The 17,656-nt window shown below is 41.1% G+C and overlaps 1 protein-coding gene across 2 annotated transcripts; it reads left to right on the top strand.

Annotated features, from left to right (window-relative positions):
* The first annotated feature begins 701 nt into the window (after positions 1-701).
* LOC119005464 (cathepsin S-like) lies at positions 702-14,066 on the top strand. Of its 2 annotated transcripts, none has more exons than XM_037073085.1 (9): positions 702-706; positions 2,738-2,770; positions 6,126-6,250; positions 6,389-6,511; positions 9,484-9,636; positions 10,703-10,933; positions 12,631-12,796; positions 13,006-13,108; positions 13,708-14,066. In XM_037073085.1, exons 2-9 carry the CDS (start codon positions 2,752-2,754, stop codon positions 13,805-13,807), a joined length of 1,020 nt encoding a protein of 339 aa, XP_036928980.1. In that variant the 5' UTR covers positions 702-706; positions 2,738-2,751; the 3' UTR covers positions 13,808-14,066. The 2 variants fall into 2 exon arrangements, with proteins under 2 accessions (XP_036928980.1, XP_036928979.1); XM_037073084.1 differs by having other exon boundaries at positions 12,628-12,796.
* The last annotated feature ends 3,590 nt before the right edge of the window (positions 14,067-17,656 follow it).

Here is a 17,656-nt window from a genome sequence, read left to right as displayed (position 1 = left end):
CGCGATGCACACGTCATTATTTCCATTATTGATTTATCCAAAATGTACCTTTGTTTTGTTAATCGATTATCTATTGGATCTATAAATCATCAGAAAACAGGAAAGTTCTCAGTCCAGTTTTATCACCTCATCTTATTTTTTGCAAACAGTTAGAAACTCGAAAATATGTAATTGATTGCAGTTCAAGACAAATAAACGCAGCAAATTCTCATATTTGAGAACTTGGAGACATCATTCTGTCTGAAAAATGACCTGAAGGATAAAATAAACGAACTGATTAATAAATCTGTTGTTGCATCTTTGCATCTCTTTCATTTTTTCCAGGTTTGTAGAAAATATTTAAACTTACAGATTTTATATTATTTAGTCTATCAATGATGAATATTTTTTACCACTCACTTTTGATACTTGAGTTGTATTCTATTGATCTCTTGATGGTCCAGGTATTCTTAGGGCCGGTATCCTTGAAGCTGTGATCCTTCAGGTTTCAGTGGTTTACCTGATGACACGGTGTGCAGCCCGTCCCCTGCAGCTGCTCAGCTAACAGATCACCTGTTGTTCCATTTCTCCCCGACAGATCTCAAACTGATCTACTGACAAAAGAACGACCAAACTGACTGTCGTCTCATTCGTAGATTGTGTTTTTGATGAATGATCATGTTAGCTCCAACCACGGGGACAAAAACGTTCACAGTAGCAGCAGCATGTTCAGTTTGCATGAGCAGGAACTTAATACGGTTCTGACATGATGTAAAACTTCCATGCGTGACTTGTTTTTCTGCTCCGTGTCACTTTCACATTACATGTTTATGACCCGATTTTCATGCCAAGCAAGTGACTGCAGTGCTTCAACATTTCTAAGTGAGAAACCAGTGGATATATTAGCTGAGGGACTGTGGACGTTCAACATATTTTAAGCATTACACCAATTGATTTTTTTATACTTTAGGAAAATAACCAGCCGTGGTTTTAGTTTACAAGACTTTGGGACTTTTGCAGCTGTGTTTGTGGAGACGTCTCCCAAAAAAGTCATGTCAAAAATGTCTGATTTCTTTAAAGTTTTACTGATAACAACTTTAGACGTGACTGCATTTAGGTCATTTGGGATTTCTCCACCAAAATGTTCATCCTAGCAATGTGGAATGAGCTTTAAAATGAGCTACATCATGAATATATGTTGGTTCACTGATTCCTCCAGCTCAGATTCTCTCCTCACTCTTCCTCTCTGTCATGTGCCCAGGTGTGACATCAATCACGCCGTGCTGGCAGTGGGTTATGGAGTGAGCGTCAAGGGGAAGAAGCACTGGATCGTCAAGAACAGGTGGGTCACATCACCTGTCTGAGCGGCATCAGGTGGCTCATGAGGCCGGCCGAAATGAAACAGGGAGGTTGTCTGTTGGCGTAGCGTTGATTTGATGCCTTCTGTCCACCATGTTGGTGACAAACTGATGAGCTGAAGTGCTGTTTGACTCCTGGCGATGCTCAACAACTCACATGTGTTTCTTCCTCTGTCGTCGTCGACGTCTTTTGTCTTTTCACCTGACAGCTGGAGCGAGAACTGGGCCAGACAAGGCCACATCCTGATGACACGCAACCATGGCAACCTCTGCAGCATCACCAGCCTCACCAGCTGCCACATCATGTGAAGTGTGAAGCTCGGAGGAATCACCCGACCTCAAAGAGCCTCTTATAGTTTGTTGTTTTTAATTCATTCAGGGAGGTGCAGCTCTCTTTTCTTTCCAGGGATCTGCTGATCACATTCACACCTGGAAGCTGCTCAGTACAGCCACAGTCTGATCCGCCGGACACTGAGCAGCTCCACTGGAGCGGTCGGAGTTAAAAGGGCTGAAGGGCGCCTCAGTGTTGGTAACGAGAGAAGATCAAGCACTGCATTTCACTTTCCCCCATCCAGAATCCTCCTGCCTGGTCCGGGCAGGAACTGAACCGATGAAAATCTGGTTATTAAAAGTGTTTTCATTAGTCTGAGCTAAGAGTTCCAGGTTTCCATCTAATTAAAAATTCTTATAAAACCATGAAAGTTTTAGATGTCAGGAAAAATATTGAATTTGCAAGGTTCAAAATAATATCGGAAGGTCAATTGTATAAAATTTGTAATAGAATACTTATAATGTGCAACTTTACATTAAATAACTTCTACGTGGTTTATAATTGCTTCATTCGCAATCAAATAACTTTACCTAATGTTTTGTATTACTAAAGGTTGAATATTTGCCTTCATTAAAGTGTAAATGAGCAGAAAATGAAAATACTTACTGGAGTAAATGTACTTAGTTACATTCCATCTGGCGGGATTTTATCCTGCTTTTGCTTCACAGGACAGTTTTATATTGTGAAGTGCAGTTCACATTACAGCCTCTAGATGCTGCTAGTGAGACTTACAACTGATTTTTTCAGGTATGAATTCAATGTTTTACTTTATTCAGAGTCGAAATAAGACGAGACACCTTCCTCCTCGTCCTCAGTGGACGGGTTCTGGTCCTCTGGTTCCGTTTCTGAGACTCTCACATCAGACACATTAATAACTTCCGCCTCCTCGTCGGTCATATAACAGATACATATAACATGGTGCAGTGGCTGTACAGGCAGTTACTGCAGGTGATTATAAAAACACGAGCGACGTGATGAAAATCTGAGTTTCAAAAGAGGAAGAGCGGATCATGTGACATGTTTCCTTGTTAAATATCGAGCAGGAACAGTGAGGGTGGGTTCAACACAGCAGCAGCAGCAGCGATGACACCGACACACAAAGGTAAGTTCACCTCCATCACAACTAATTCAGCTCTGGTTCAAATTATTCTAATAATAAGAGTCGAGACGTTTATAGAAAGTAAAGTTCGTTTATTAAAGCTGAAGCTCGTGTTCGCCTTTAGTTTCGTTTTTGGTGTTTTCATGTAACATGAGATCTTTTGTGTTCAGGCAGCAGGTGAAGAGCTTTGAAACACATAAAATAATGTTCTTATATAACTGTAGACTTATTAATGACACACTATCTGTTTTAACATTTAATCCGCTCATTCTATAACATGTTATAAAAAGCTGTATTTCTATAAAAGCCATATTTCTGCCACAGTTTACCCTTTAACAAACAGTCTGTGTGGGCTTGAGTTATTTCCTGTACTCATTGTGTATTTAAACTGTATTGAGATGAATAAAAGTTACGAATCAACGTCATTTTCTTCGACTGGATACTCAACTTATCTCCCGATAGTCTCTGAAAAGTCTAAAGCTCATGTATGAATTTAAGTAACCGAAGTCATACTCGAGTAAAAGTAAAGATCAAAATATTACTTTTGATGAAAGTGAAAGTCATCCTCAGTAATAGTTCTGAGTAAAAACCTGGAAGTATCTGATATTAAATGTACCAAAGTATCAAAAAAGTTACCAAACACATGAAGTGGAGTAAAATAAAGTACCGTAGTCCTAAATGTGTGAAGTGGTAGGACATGGAAATACCTTATGATTGTAGTTAAGAACAGTACTTGACTAAATGTACTTAGTTACATTTCACTGCTGTGTATAAATAAATATTTATGGTACAGAAACAGAGTAAAAGCTTTGAAGTATCTGATTTTGAATCTATCAAGAAGTACAAAACTTGTACCATGTAATCTGCAAAGTAACATGTAATACATGTAGTGTAGTGAAACAAAAAGTGCGATATAAACCTCCTAAATGTAGTAATGGAAGTACAGAGTGGTAGGAAATGGAAATAATGCCTTAAAACTGTATTTAAGAACAGTCCTGGAGTAAATGCACTTTATACACCAGTGTGTATAAATAAATGTAGACAGGACAGATTTCGGTTAATGTTCCTGTTATGTAGATGTAGAAACTGACAGACAGACTTTTGTCACATGAGTTATTATTTATTATTCTGGTCTCATTTCTTGTTGATCAGGTGAAACTTACAGATCTACATACTGAACACTCACATGAGACCGAAGCGACCACAAACATCACCTGCTCTGTTCACTTCCTGTCTATAAATGATCTCTCTCTCTCTCTCTCTCTCTCTCTCTCTGTCTGAAGCTGCTGTAACTCGCCCTTTTCACGACCGTCTGATTGAACCACGACTCACACTGATGCTTATGTTGGACTAAATTTCTTGCTTGTTCATCGGTTTCACTTCTGGTCTTGTGACAGTCGCCTCACTCGGGGATTTATGTACAGTTCAATAGCTTTAAATTTGTGGAAGTGATACTTTCCGCTGCTGCTGACCGATCGACTGAGATCTGTAACACCACCAGCCACTCACTTTCGACAGTATGAGTTAAGATGCATGAGAAACTATTTAAACCAGCGGGGCTCTAAAAGTACGGCCTGTGGGCCAATGGTGAGCCTCAAAACAATTTGTTTTAATAGTTGAATTTTCAGTATTTTAACTTAATAACTGCCTACATTAAAAAGAAGGTGTGAAATTTGTGAAATATGGCCAGAAAGATTAAAGTCGACACCAACAGAAGCTCCTCTCTCCCACAGAAAACACAGCCCCTGAAACGCCTCGCCAGTAGCCCCGCCTTTAATTCTGTGACATTGTGACATCACATTACATCACCACATCACGTATTTGCATTATTTAAGCCTCACAGCTGGTTTGACTAATAGGAATCGATTAGCACAGCTGCTCTGTCTTTGTTAGAAGTCAGTGGTGGTTTCAGGCATGTGTCAGCCGACCAATCAGAGCAGACTGAGTATTCAGGAGGGAGGAGCCTTAAAGAGACGGGAGCTGGAATGAAAATGAGCATAATGTTTCTCCTTTAATCTGTAAGATATGAACTTTACATTGAATATTAGAAAATAAACACTCAGCTTCTTTCAGCGTGACTCATGTTGGCTTCCTTCCTGCAGCTGAAGAGTGAACATCCGGGCTGTGCTTGTACTTTTTCAAATTCAATTTGAGTTTCCTTAATGTGTTCATGATGACGTCACTGACCCACATTAGTCACAGGACCCGAAACTCCCTTCAGGTCAGAAGAGGATCAGTTTCATATAGAAGAGTGGAAGTGTTCAGCTTTCAGGATCAGCCAACATTTTCCACTACGTCATGTTTTTTTTGTTTTTTTTTCTTATTTATCACTAACTTACAGAAATTTGTAACTTTTCTAATTATAAAAACAAAAGTCCAAGGATTTTACAGAAGACGTTACAGAAGTGTTATTGAAATCAAAATGTAAAATGCAACAGAAGGCACTTGTGAATCAGGCCTGTAGGTGATCTTTTTGAATCTTCATCTTTAATTTAATGAATACTTGCTGAACGTTTCCATTTCGTGTTCTGACTCGACCCCACACACAGAAACAGACAGAGCATGAACTTGGACCTTGTGGGTGTGAAAAGTTGTGTTGTGTTGTTGTTCACCTCTCACCCAACTGATGAACAGTTAGGTAACTGCAACATACCTGCAGCCAACTCCTGAAAACCACTTCCTGCTTATATAACAACAGTTTGCACAGATACATGCAATGCTTAACGATGCAAACTGTTGGGTTTTTTTCAAAGCATTTCTTCAAGGCAGATCCTACAAAACTCTGCAGAATAAAGTTACTGCTTAAGGTCCAACAAACACCTTGACTTTACTGCAACATTAAAAGATCTGAAGTGAAGTTAAAGTAGAATTGAAGTAGAAAGTAGAAAGAGTTTTTTTAAAAAACAGCCAATAAATAAAAGAAAAATAAAAACAAAATCTCAAATTAAAAATGCTCAAATGATCCATAGTGGTGTGAAATAAATGAATGCGTCAATACTGAAACTGGGATTTTTTCCGTTTATGACTCAATTTACCATCAAAATCTAAAACTGTTGCATCCTCTGTGCCAGTTAGCCACAAAAGCACAATCTGCAAATAGAATTCAGAATTTGTAACATTTACCCTCAACGCTTAAAACAAATAAATGTCTCAAAGAATTAACAAACAAGAAGTTTTCCTCTTTGCTGAGTCATCTCTGTTCTCAGATGTCTTTTCTCTCTGTGGGGTTTTTTCATGAAGTGGAAACTACTCGTATGTTTCTGACGTCTTCCAGGTGGTTTGTTGTCTTGGTGTGTCAGCCAGCAGACGACATCCTGACGTCTCATGTCCTCCCTCGTCTGTGTCTCTGTGTCTACAGGCCTGATGTTGGCGAGCGTCCTGCTCTTCTCTCTGTGTCTCGGGGCGGCGGCCACGTTTGACAGCCGGCTGGATTTCCACTGGAATCTGTGGAAGAAGACTCACGAGAAGTTGTACAGAAATGAGGTATGTGATAAAATCAAGTGGATGTAAATATGTGAGAGTTTTTCCTGTTAGGCGGCCCCTAAAAATCCATATGTACGATTTTATCATCAACTTATACAGTATTTGACCTCATGCGCTCTCTCTCTGTACGTCTTGTAGGATGAGGAAGGGAGCCGCAGGGAATTGTGGGAGCAGAATCTGATGCTCATTACCAAACACAACCTGGAGGCTTCATTGGGAATTCACACGTACGAACTGGGCATGAACCACATGGGAGACCTGGTGAGACACTCGTTTACTGGTTTAAACTGAAGGATTTTAATTGATTTATGATTATCACTGTTACTCACTAATCACCATGAATTTAATGATCGGTCAGGAGGATACGGATCAGATGCATCGTGACTAGTTCGAACTGTGAGGCTCAACAGCTAATCATCATAATGAAATATTGTATCTGGTTCATTTTTGGCCTCAGAGGCTCCGTGATGCAAATTTGTTGTGGATATGAAACATTAAAAAAGGTTAAAGATTAATGTAAAAGATGTGGAGCAAGGCTGACAAATACAATCCTCACAAGAACATCAAGTCTGTTTTCATAATGAAAACAACAGCTGAATGCCAGTTAGTTTAATGCAGTGTTGAATATATAAGTGTCCAATGGTTGTTTTAAAAAAAATAGCATCTTTTATAGCCTTTAGTTTGGAGCTCCAGAGTTTTAGTGCAAAGTTAAATAAAACGATGAGCTTCTGATTTACACGTTTAGGTGATCGCAGAACAACAACAGAGGATTTAAAAGTTCCTCCAAAGATTATAAAATGGAACAAACGGACAACATTTGTTGGTGTTGCTGGTGACTGATCAACAGCAAGACCAGCATATGTTGTGTTTTGCTGCTGGATCTCTGCTGGGTTTTCCAGCAGGGATGTTGGTGGTTTTTTAGGCCTTTTGTTTTCCAAATGAAACTTGACTCGTGTGACCCATTTTCAGAGATCGGCGTCTTGAACTCTGTTACTGTGGTGGTGGTTCTGGTGGGAACACACCTGAGATCCTGTCCCAAACTTAATAAAAAATGTCATAGATAGAACTGTGCACGGCCCTGATCTAAGTAACCTACACAGGAACGTTGACTTTTGATCGCCACACAAATCATCCCTCATTTACAAAAGAACAAAAGACGGGAAAGAAATCTCCACAGGCTCTAAACAGAGCCGAGTTTCTGGCTGAGATCTGATAGGTTTGACGCCTGCAGTGGGTCGAGCACGGCATCAAAATGACCCAGATGTGGTGTCATCGCACCCCGATCGGCTGAGAGAGGAACACCCCAAGCTTCTCTCAGTCATTAATGAACAGCTGGTCTGCGCACACACACATACACACACTGCAACAGGTGACCTGAATCTACACAATCAGTCCAGAGGAGTTAAAACATGCAGCTTGGCAGCGCTGCTCAGTTTGCAAGTCACCTTAAAATCTGTAGCTCATGTTGCAAGAGTTTCTGTATTAATGCTTTGACCACACGCAACATGGACGATTAACAGCCAGCAGTTTCAGGTCAGTCAGGCTCATGAGTTAGAAGAGTTAAATCGGCTACATGATGGTGAAAAATTACCACAGAATTATTTGTAATCTTTACTACCTGATCGGAGGTCAGTGGAAAATTATAAAACTTTATATTTTAACTACCCATCGATAGCTTGACTGATAACCTTTTATGACCGACTGGCAACAACACAAAAAAACACCTGCTGCTGAATGAATTTAGGTCTGACAGTCTCTCTGAGCTCTGCTGCTGTCTCCTGACAAGCTCTGAGGAAACTATCTGCCTCTTCAGACGCTAAATGTCCCACTACGCTCACCAGCTAGTTGCTAACTGTGTCTGACATTCACTGATAAGCAGGTCGTGTTCAGTGAACTCTGTCACTACAGACTAAGTGGTGTTTAGTTTGTGTCCTAACCTGTTTTGTTTTAGTTTGTGTCAGAGATTCTTTGGAAATAAAAAGACGACAGTTGATTCTTGTTTATCGTATCTTTGCACTGACTCTGATTCCTGGGAACCTGAAGAAGGAAGTAAAGTGAGTTTCAGAGAGCAGGGAGTTACTGAAGCACAGGATGAGGCCTGTTTATCTGCTTAACAGGAATGTTATCAGGGACAATGTGCTCCTAAAAGTTTGATATTACTGTTGTTCATTTTACAATGCAAGGGTTTCATTTTTCCAGAAAGGACATGATATCACCTTATTATGGTGAATGTGTCAGCAAAAAGTTACCTATGAGAAACATTAGCATTGATTTGTAGTCATGTTTGTGTCCGCCTGACAAATGTCGATCAAATGTTGAATCTCCTTTTTAGCTTTAGGTTTGAGTAAAACTGACACTTGATGTGCCAGAACAGGGCCGGCCAACGAGTCCAAAGGTTGGGGTGGGGAACAATTGGAGGATATTTCGTAAGAGCCGCAGAGGAGGGATCACTCTCCTGAGATGTTGTGTGTCGCAGATAAAAATATACGAAGAGTGTTGAGGACAACTGAGGAAGTGTTTGGCCAAAAACTCACCATTAGGTTTGAGTTTTTTAAGTGTTTCCAACCTGTCCGAGATGTTTGTCCAACAGCCATTCGGTCAACTGTGTTGAAGGTTTATTTCACTTAAAACAGATGCTTGATTCAGATGGAAATGACTATAATTAGAAAAATCAAATCAAAACAATGTAGAGAGGATGTGATGACAACTCTGTGGAGGGTTGTTCACTACAAGTGACACTTTTTATGTTGCACAATTGATATTGGGGTGTTTCCGCTGTAGATACCAGTATTGTAAAGGCCTCTGATACAGTCTGAAATGTTTGGATTGGTATCGTACGTGCACCGATCCAATACCACATCATGTATCTATCAGAATCAGGACTCACCTGTATGCAACCTTTGTTTTTTTTAACCGCGCAGCCATTTATATAGATGGTAGCACCTGGTTGCATCTGTAATTTGATATATTTATGGGCTATATTTTTGATTATTAGAGTCGCTATACGTGTCAGCATAGAATTAAAACCTTTTTACACAAAGGTTTCTTTATCAAGATAATAACAGGCAGATTGATCAGTGATGGAAATGATTCTTTAGACGACAGATGATGCATTTCAGTCTAATCGGAACCAGAAACAGACCGTTCACCCTTTTACAAAACGTCTGACCTTTAAGTAAATACAGTCCACTGAGTGCTGCTCATTTCATTAGCTGTTATCTGCTTCCTTATAGACACCGGAGGAGATCCTGCAGTATTACGCCACATACATTCCTCCCACCGACATCCAGAGGGCACCATCTCCCTTCGCTGGGACGTCAGGTGCTGCTGTACCGGACACCGTCGACTGGAGAGAGAAGGGCTACGTCACCAAAGTCAAGATGCAGGTAAAAAAAAAACTATCCTCAGTGCTTCCAATCAGTCATCAGGTTTCATCGGTGCTGTTGGTGAGAGCAGAAACATGCAGTGTCTCAATGATGCAGTCAACAGTGTCATCATCCCACGAGTCTGATTTACCTCAATCCTCCTGTTCCTCATTCGTCCAGTCGGATCTCGTTTGTCCAGGAAGTCGTCGCCACAACCACCTTTTGTCCCGTCCACACTTTGAGCGAGACTGCTGCATCGTTTCCTAAGCTCACGTCATATTAATAGAATTAAAAGACTATTAAAGTTAAAGGTAGAATCAGTAGGATTTTGTCCCAGTTGTTCCTGAACGCACCACAAAGACAGTTGATTGTTGAGTCTCATTCCCAGGACGTCAAACAGACACATGTTGGGTTGGTAAAGCGTAACAAAGCAACAAAGAGAGAAAATCAGAAACTCTCTGCAGATACGAGACACTAACACGCCTTTTCTCCACATTCCAGCCTCCCTCTCTGTCTGTTTACGGCTTCTTACGTCTTTGTTTCATCTCGCTGTGTCTGCCGTGCGTGATGTGCTCTGATTGAGCTATTTGTACGTTGTTACATCCCACCTCTGCGTACAACTCACACCTTTTATCACATTCATTCTTTCTTCACAAAGCTTCAGTCATGAAGTTGCGGACACATGTCAGTGGACAGAAGTTGAAGACATGATGATTGATGTGAAATCTGAAGGTCTTGTTGTGAAAAATAAATGAGAAGTGTAGAAGTTTAAAACTTTACAATGCAGAGAAATGGAGAAAAGAATCTCAAGGCAAAAGAGAAAAAAAAAGGCATTTTCAATTTATTACAAACTTGTGCTGTGCTGATGAGTATCATTCAACCAGAGATACACAAGTATTGATTCTGACTTCCTTCTGTTCTGTGCAACATGTTAAATATAATTGACGAACAATAAAAATCCCCAAAGAGTCAGTAGACCTCTTTAACCTCTTCAACTCCAACCGCTGCAATATTGTGCTGCCAAACATGGAAATGTGAAAAGTGTTTAATTTGTTTTTTTGTATTGTTTAACTCATTTTGTATTCAGGGTTCCTGCGGTTCCTGCTGGGCTTTCAGTGCCGTTGGAGCTTTGGAGGGCCAGTTATTCAAGAAGACGGGGAAGCTGGTGGACCTGAGCCCCCAGAACCTGGTGGACTGTTCGTCTACATCTAGATACGGAAACCTCGGCTGCAACGGTGGCTACATGCACAAAGCCTTCCAGTATGTCATCGACAACCAGGGCATCGACTCTGACGCTTCATATCCCTACACAGGACGGGTGAGTCACTGGTTTAATCCTGCTGCTGTTTCTCAAAGATGCATCAAAGGGAGGGAAAAGGGAAAATCCATTCAACTTGGATTCTTGAGAGTATGTTTAGGGCGTGTGGGAAACAAATCTGATCGCTTTGTGGTTATAGAAGGGGAGACAAATGTGAGAGGTCATTAAAAACAATAACAAATGGTCAGATTCTTGTAGATCGTCTGTGTCAGGACGTCATTAGAAGTTGCTGTTACTCACAGATGATAACGGTCTTACCAGCACTCTGGCCTCTGGGCTGTACTGTCTCCTGCTCATTTGGTTTGGAGACACTGCAAACAGCCGTCAAACTAGTTGGCGTGGCAAGTGTGAAATATCTCCACACAGCCGACTCTTTGGCTCGCCCCACGTTGCTTAACACTTGACTCAAGTCTTCCAACATGCGACACGTGCTGCTGACGAAGACATAGGATGTGCTGCAACAGAGAAAAAAAAATGTGAATTGGTTGTGATCCCCAATCCAGCTATTTTGTCAGTATCGGGGCCGATATCCGATCCTAATATCGGATTGGTGCATCCTTAGTCTAGGCCAAGTCCAAATCTTTCAAAATTGCCCAAAATTGATGCTGAACTTTTAGAGACAACTGTTAATGAGTTAAATACATGTCAGTAATATTGCAGTATACACACCAGTGCTTCCAAACAGTTGAAAATGTCCTTGTGGTGAATATTTGGGGTTTTGAACTGTTGGTCACAAAACAAGGCTTCTGAAGACATTATCGTGGGAAAGAGGAACTTGTGATGGACATTTGTCCCTGTTATCTGACATTTAAAACACAGTCAGCAGTTGCAGCCCTAGAAACTGCAGCGTGAGATGAGGTAACTCTTCTTTACAACAGTTCATACTGTAGTCAGTCATGAGGGGCTGATGGGTAATTCAACTTTAAAGAAGGAAGATTGTTGTTCTCTCTGCAGGGCGTCAGCCCAAAAATAAAACAGGAAGCACTGAATATTACTGTGTTGTTATGATCCAGTTTACAAGAATCTGAAACACGGTGCTTTTTAAGGGGAAACATGGTGTATATGGGAAATTTAGAGCAAACTCAGTTTTACAGTTAAGAAATTCCTGTATGAGACAACGATGTGGGTGTACAAGAAGTTAAGTCCGACCCTTCGGGCTGCAGACAGCAGCACTCTTCTCACTTGTCTGTGGTCTGCAGTTAATGTCTCTTTGGAGCAACAATAAATTAATCGGAGCGGACAACGTTGTTTGTCCTCCAGGCTTCATCTGGTTCGCCGTTGTTCGTGTTTGTGTGGAGGAGGGCAGTTCTGAGCGGATCCGACAGTCTGCTGCAGCCTCGCGGAGGTGTTGAGTTTTCTAATTCACCCGAAAAAAAAAACCAAATAAAAAACACTTTGTGTGATGTGAAATATTTCTGTTAATCGGCTCACTGACGAGCGTCTCTGTGTCTGGATTTCAGTTTCTCGCTCACCTCTGCCAAGAGCCGAGATAATTAATGTTAACTTTTAACAGTTTTTATACATGGACATGATCACCCAAGTTGGTTGGTAAAGTTGTGCCTCGAGCCAACTTTGTCTCGTATCAGTTTTAATTAGTTGGTATTAAAAAGATCACCTCATTAGGAAATCATTGGGTATATTCAGAACAGGTTCTGTGTAAATCATCAGCTTAAACCCAGTTCATCTTCTTACAGCAGGCGTCACAGTGCAACTACAACCCCAGCTACCGTGCTGCCAACTGTTCCCGGTACGACTTCCTGCCTTTGGGCGACGAGGGGGCTCTGAAGCAGGCGCTCGCCACCATCGGACCTATTTCAGTGGCAATTGACGCCACACGACCCAGATTTGCTTTCTACAGGAGTGGTACGTCACACATCATCAGCATTCATTTTGACTTACATGATATTTTTTTTGAGAAGGATTAGGGTGGAGATCGAAAAGGTCATAAATAGATGTTGAAACTTTGCATGATGATTCAACATTAATTTTGGGGTAAACTGTTCCTTTTAGAAAATGAATAATAATGAAACATGAATATAACAACATCATTATTTTGACCTCTGCCTTTTCAGGAGTGTACGACGACCCGTCCTGCACCAAGAATGTGAACCACGCTGTGTTAGCTGTGGGCTACGGCACGCTGAACGGACAAGACTACTGGCTGGTAAAGAACAGGTGAGACTTTTCTACTGACCCAAAACCTTCTACATGGACACATACTGAGCTTGTTTGTAGCTCCTTTTTATGTTCCCCCCCGTCTGGTCCCCCCTGTGTGGTATTTACTGGCTGCAGTTGAGGACACAGGGGAAGTGAAACAGGGAAGTCGGAGCTCTGCAGGGTGGTTCGCTGTGTCAATGAGCAGAGATGAAGTGCTGTGATAAACTGAAAATGCCACAAACATCTGCCTCATGAGGTTTCCAGGCGGTGTCATGAAAACATTTGTGTGTCATAGAGAAAGAAGAAGTTTCTTTTCTCATCAGTTATTGCATGAAAAACACAACTTCCCAGTCTTCTATTGCTGAACGCATCAGGCCTGTTTTTAGCTTCTTGAATCCTCCTTATTTCGCCACTCAGTGCATTTCTTAACTTTAAACTGGGAAGCTAGAAACTTTTTTACATAAGCACTTCTTCATCTAGAAATGGAGAAAAGGCTACTGTTACTTTTGTGCTATTCTGTATTGTTTAACACAGAAAGTAGTTTATGCTTAACTATAAGTTTGAGGTGCCAGTGATTTTGCATTAATTCATTCACTCTATCTGCTCTTCTCGTGCAGCTGGGGAACTTCGTTTGGAGATCAGGGCTACATCCGGATGGTACGCAACAAGAACGACCAGTGTGGCATCGCTCTTTACCCCTGCTACCCCACCATGTAGCTGCACTGAATCTGTTTTAAAAAAAGGTTCCCCTCTCTTTTCTACAGAAATTTTTTCTTAAGGTTTATGTTCACACTGATTGAAACATTTTTTAGTTTTGTTTTTAGAAACTATTTTTATGTACCTTCTGCCAGAAGACAAAAATGTCTTTAAATACTACAGTTTACCATCTGTGGCCTTGTCTTGTAAGACTGTGAGTTTGTTTGTATCTGACTGTGTGTGTGTACGAATCTATAATAAAGAGACAGATGTACTCCTCGCTGAGGCTCAGTCACAGTGAAACATGCCAAGTCTGGGTCGATATATCAGTTTATCGATCAGTCTGATGTCGGCCTTTCAGTAAATATCAGATCTGTGTTCTGTGCCGTAGATGCGATGAAGGTGAAGATTTGACGTTACACCAGCAGTTTTCAGTCTGTTAAATCTGCCATGAAAACCGTCTGAAAGGGTTCCATCGACTCTTTGGGAAATTGGCTTGTTGGTCAATTTAGCTTTTACATGTTACCACAGAAGGAACGCCAAAATCAATACCGGTGTGTCTGGTAAATATCTCTGTCCTGTGCACATGCTGATGTGGTAGAATATCCTGTACGAGCATGTCTGCAGGCGAGTTACACTGTCCTGAGCAAGTAGAGAAGCCTTGTGGTAGCTTCCTACAGACCCTCTCACTGAAACATTGAGCTGCTTCTACAGAAAGTCCTTCAAACGAATAGTTTAACATTTTGGAAAATAAGCTATTTTGAGCAAAGATGAGAAGATAGACTCACTCTTATCTGCCCATTAAATGTAAATCTACAGCCAGCGGCGAGTTAGCAAAACATATTGATAAGAGTGGAAATGGGGGTCCAAACAAAATACTGTAGGATCGCAAATGAACATGTAATATTTCAGTTACACACCTTTTAAAAAAACAAAAGCTTGTGGTTTTACCAATAGATTATGTGCAGCAAGAGCTGCTGCAAATTTTCTTTGTTAACCCTGAGACTGTGCCAAGTGAGCCGTTTCCCTGTTCAATATATTGATTTAAAGCTTTACTGTCTAAAAGTTTAAAGGCTTTTTTTTATCCTGGAAAGAGAAAAATATTGGATTGTTTTAATCTCTTAAATGCTGCCAGTTCCACCAGCAGTCCATCCTCAGAAACCCATGTTTTTCATGTAAGTGTTATTTAAACCCACACAGCTTCAAATGAAATTGTATTGGACATCCAAAACATCTCAAAATACCAAACGCTTGGAGCTGAATTTGGGGAAAAACATTTATAAAATTTGAAACATCCACTCGAACCATTTGTTTTTCGTTCCCGAGGGCAATTCCAATACCTGAACTTTGTGCAGCAACCGATACCAGTTTTTTTTTTTTTTTTAACGTTACACAAATCACTCGTCATTCATGGATACTGGTACACTCCACTTGTACAGTAACACATCTGTTACTTGCATACAGGTGTACAGGACGCTGCTGCAAAGTAGCAGAGTCCTGTTTCTATTATATAAATTATCGACTGATCGATGCAACACTTTCGGAGAGCTTTCCGACAATGGGGACGGCATCGGAACAACCCTTACATTTTGAACAGAGGATCTGGAAAACTTCCTTTTGATGTTGGATAAAATATATCGAGAGAAAGATGTCTAGGGATTGAATATTTCATAGAACATATTTGTAGAGCTGACAGAATAGATGCTGAATACTAAATATAATCTATGATGTCCTGCAAAAGTTGCTGAAACAGTGTGAACACTGGATAGAACAGCAGGATTCATTGGCGTAGTTTCTGGGCGGTAAGCTAATTGAAGAGTATAGTTGAATACTGGGTAACAGTAGTTTAAAAAAACATTGGTGTCAGTGTTGGCCTTTAAAAACCCAAAGAGCGTCCACGCCAACACCTCCACCAAGGTCGGAACAAAGTCAACAGGGACCAGTGTTGGGTTACAAATGAGTCATTTTTATTTTTTTAGTGCAACATCACAACAAACAATTTTCACATGAGGTATTCAAAGGGATTTTCTTTAGTTGTTGATACAAAATGTCCCACCATGATTGACGTTTAAAGTGTTGTGTATCTTTTTTTTTTTTTTTTTTTAAAGCCTTTGGTTGGTTAGCCACATTCATTAGTAAGTCTAACACATGGACAAGAATGGCACGATAAAGCATGGTGGGTCGAGTCGTAGCTGAGGAAACTCAGACTCAAATATAATATTTCCCTCAGCTCTTCCTCGTTTAAAGCTTTTTGTATGGATTTCATTAATTCCTACTTACAACAGTGGGATCGAACAGTATTTCAACTACACTAAACATTTTGGAAAAAACAGGGGTGGGAGGGGTGGCTTACAAATGTGGAAAAATAGCTTCTGTCTCCTCCGACCATTTTTTATTTTGGGATGAGTGCTTGATTCTTGGGCTTTTCTGTTACAGCAAGTCACATGATTTCAGGTGTTTCGGAAAACAAGGAATAGGCAACGTTGATTACAGCAAGATCCTCCTTGCTTGGATTGTCACCTCCTTCTTTTTTTTTTGGTCTTGAGAATGATTTTCTTTTATATACAGAACATGGATCAATGGGACACTCTAGCATACTGGATTTAAGCTTTGGCTGGACGGAGGCCTCGTTCGGCTCCTGTAACGGATTGATTCCAGCACATTTGGTTTGGAGTAAAAGGCATGAAGAAGAGACGGATGGACAGACAAGATAGATAGATAGATAGATAAGACAGACACCCTGACAGGATGGATTCTTTGGTTAAGGAATATCTTTGCCACACAACATCTCACACAGTTGAGGTAGATGGGTAAAGTCTTCATGTACACACAGGGGAGAGGGCAGGGACAGACAGGGGGACACTGGGTTTTACAGAGTCAAAAGACTTCCATCTGAAGACACTGCCTCATGTCAGTTTCTCAGTTCCAGCTCAACATAATACTGTTTTATGCAACATAAATAATCAGCACGCGGAATCCCACTGGTGCTTTTTTGAATCCTCTGAGTGCTACGGTAGCTCTGATAGGGAACTGCTAAAACTACCCATGATACATAATGATTCAGCAGTTACCCATCAATCTTTGGTTGTTTTCTTTTTTTGGTTAAACATTATCAAAAAAAAAAATGTAATTTTTATGAACTTTTTAAAAATTTTTTATTCTGAAAGTATATCTTGGCTTTCAGTTCTGCTATTTCGTTATTTCCACTCCCCTCAGAATTGCTCTGCGATGGCCTCGGCTGCCAGACTTGTTTCAGGGTCAAGTTTGTGGTAAACCCACTAGGGGGTGCCGCAGGCTAAGATGGCAATGCAGATCACCTGCAGCAGCCAACTGGATTCATCCCTCCCTCCCTCCTGCCTCCCCTCTGTAAAGAAAGGGAAGAGCTTCCCTGCTTGACAGGAGCAGAAGGTGGCTCAATACAAAAAGCTCTGTCTCCATTTTAGGCACCCAGTCAGAGAGACAAAGGGAAACCTGAAAGGTGTCACCTCAGCTTTGATACAATGACAGTAGTGAGCAGGGGTCAGCCTCCCAGCCTCCCAGCTCTTTTATTTTTATTTTTTTCCCTCCTGTACAGACTCAACTGCACACCCCCACCACCGCCCCCTTCGCTCTCAGCATGCTTACAATTGTTGCTCATTAAAGTTTAATTCAGCTCCATGCCCCACTACTCCAACACCTCCTACTCCTCAAACAACCCCCCTCCCACCTTTCCTACACACACACCGCTACCACCATCCTCATTCTGGATGATTCAGCCTCCTCTCTGATCTCCCCCGCCCCCTTTGAATGCCCCCTAAAGCCCACAGGTCTGGCCAAGAGCGGACCCCAGACCAGATACCCAGAGAGGAGACGGGATGAAAAAAGCCTCCC

This window comes from Acanthopagrus latus, chromosome 17 (assembly GCF_904848185.1).
Source record: "Acanthopagrus latus isolate v.2019 chromosome 17, fAcaLat1.1, whole genome shotgun sequence".
Taxonomy (NCBI): Eukaryota; Metazoa; Chordata; class Actinopteri; order Spariformes; family Sparidae; genus Acanthopagrus; species Acanthopagrus latus.
This window is presented reverse-complemented; position numbering and strand designations above follow the sequence as displayed.

What these genes read in the sequence shown, in the direction of transcription:
- LOC119005464 (XM_037073084.1), top strand. An exon ending in ATTTGCTTTCTACAGGAGTG is followed by an intron (nt 12,797 to 13,005) that starts GTACGTCACACA and finishes CTGCCTTTTCAG; the next exon opens with GAGTGTACGACGACCCGTCC. An exon ending in TACTGGCTGGTAAAGAACAG is followed by an intron (nt 13,109 to 13,707) that starts GTGAGACTTTTC and finishes CTTCTCGTGCAG; the next exon opens with CTGGGGAACTTCGTTTGGAG.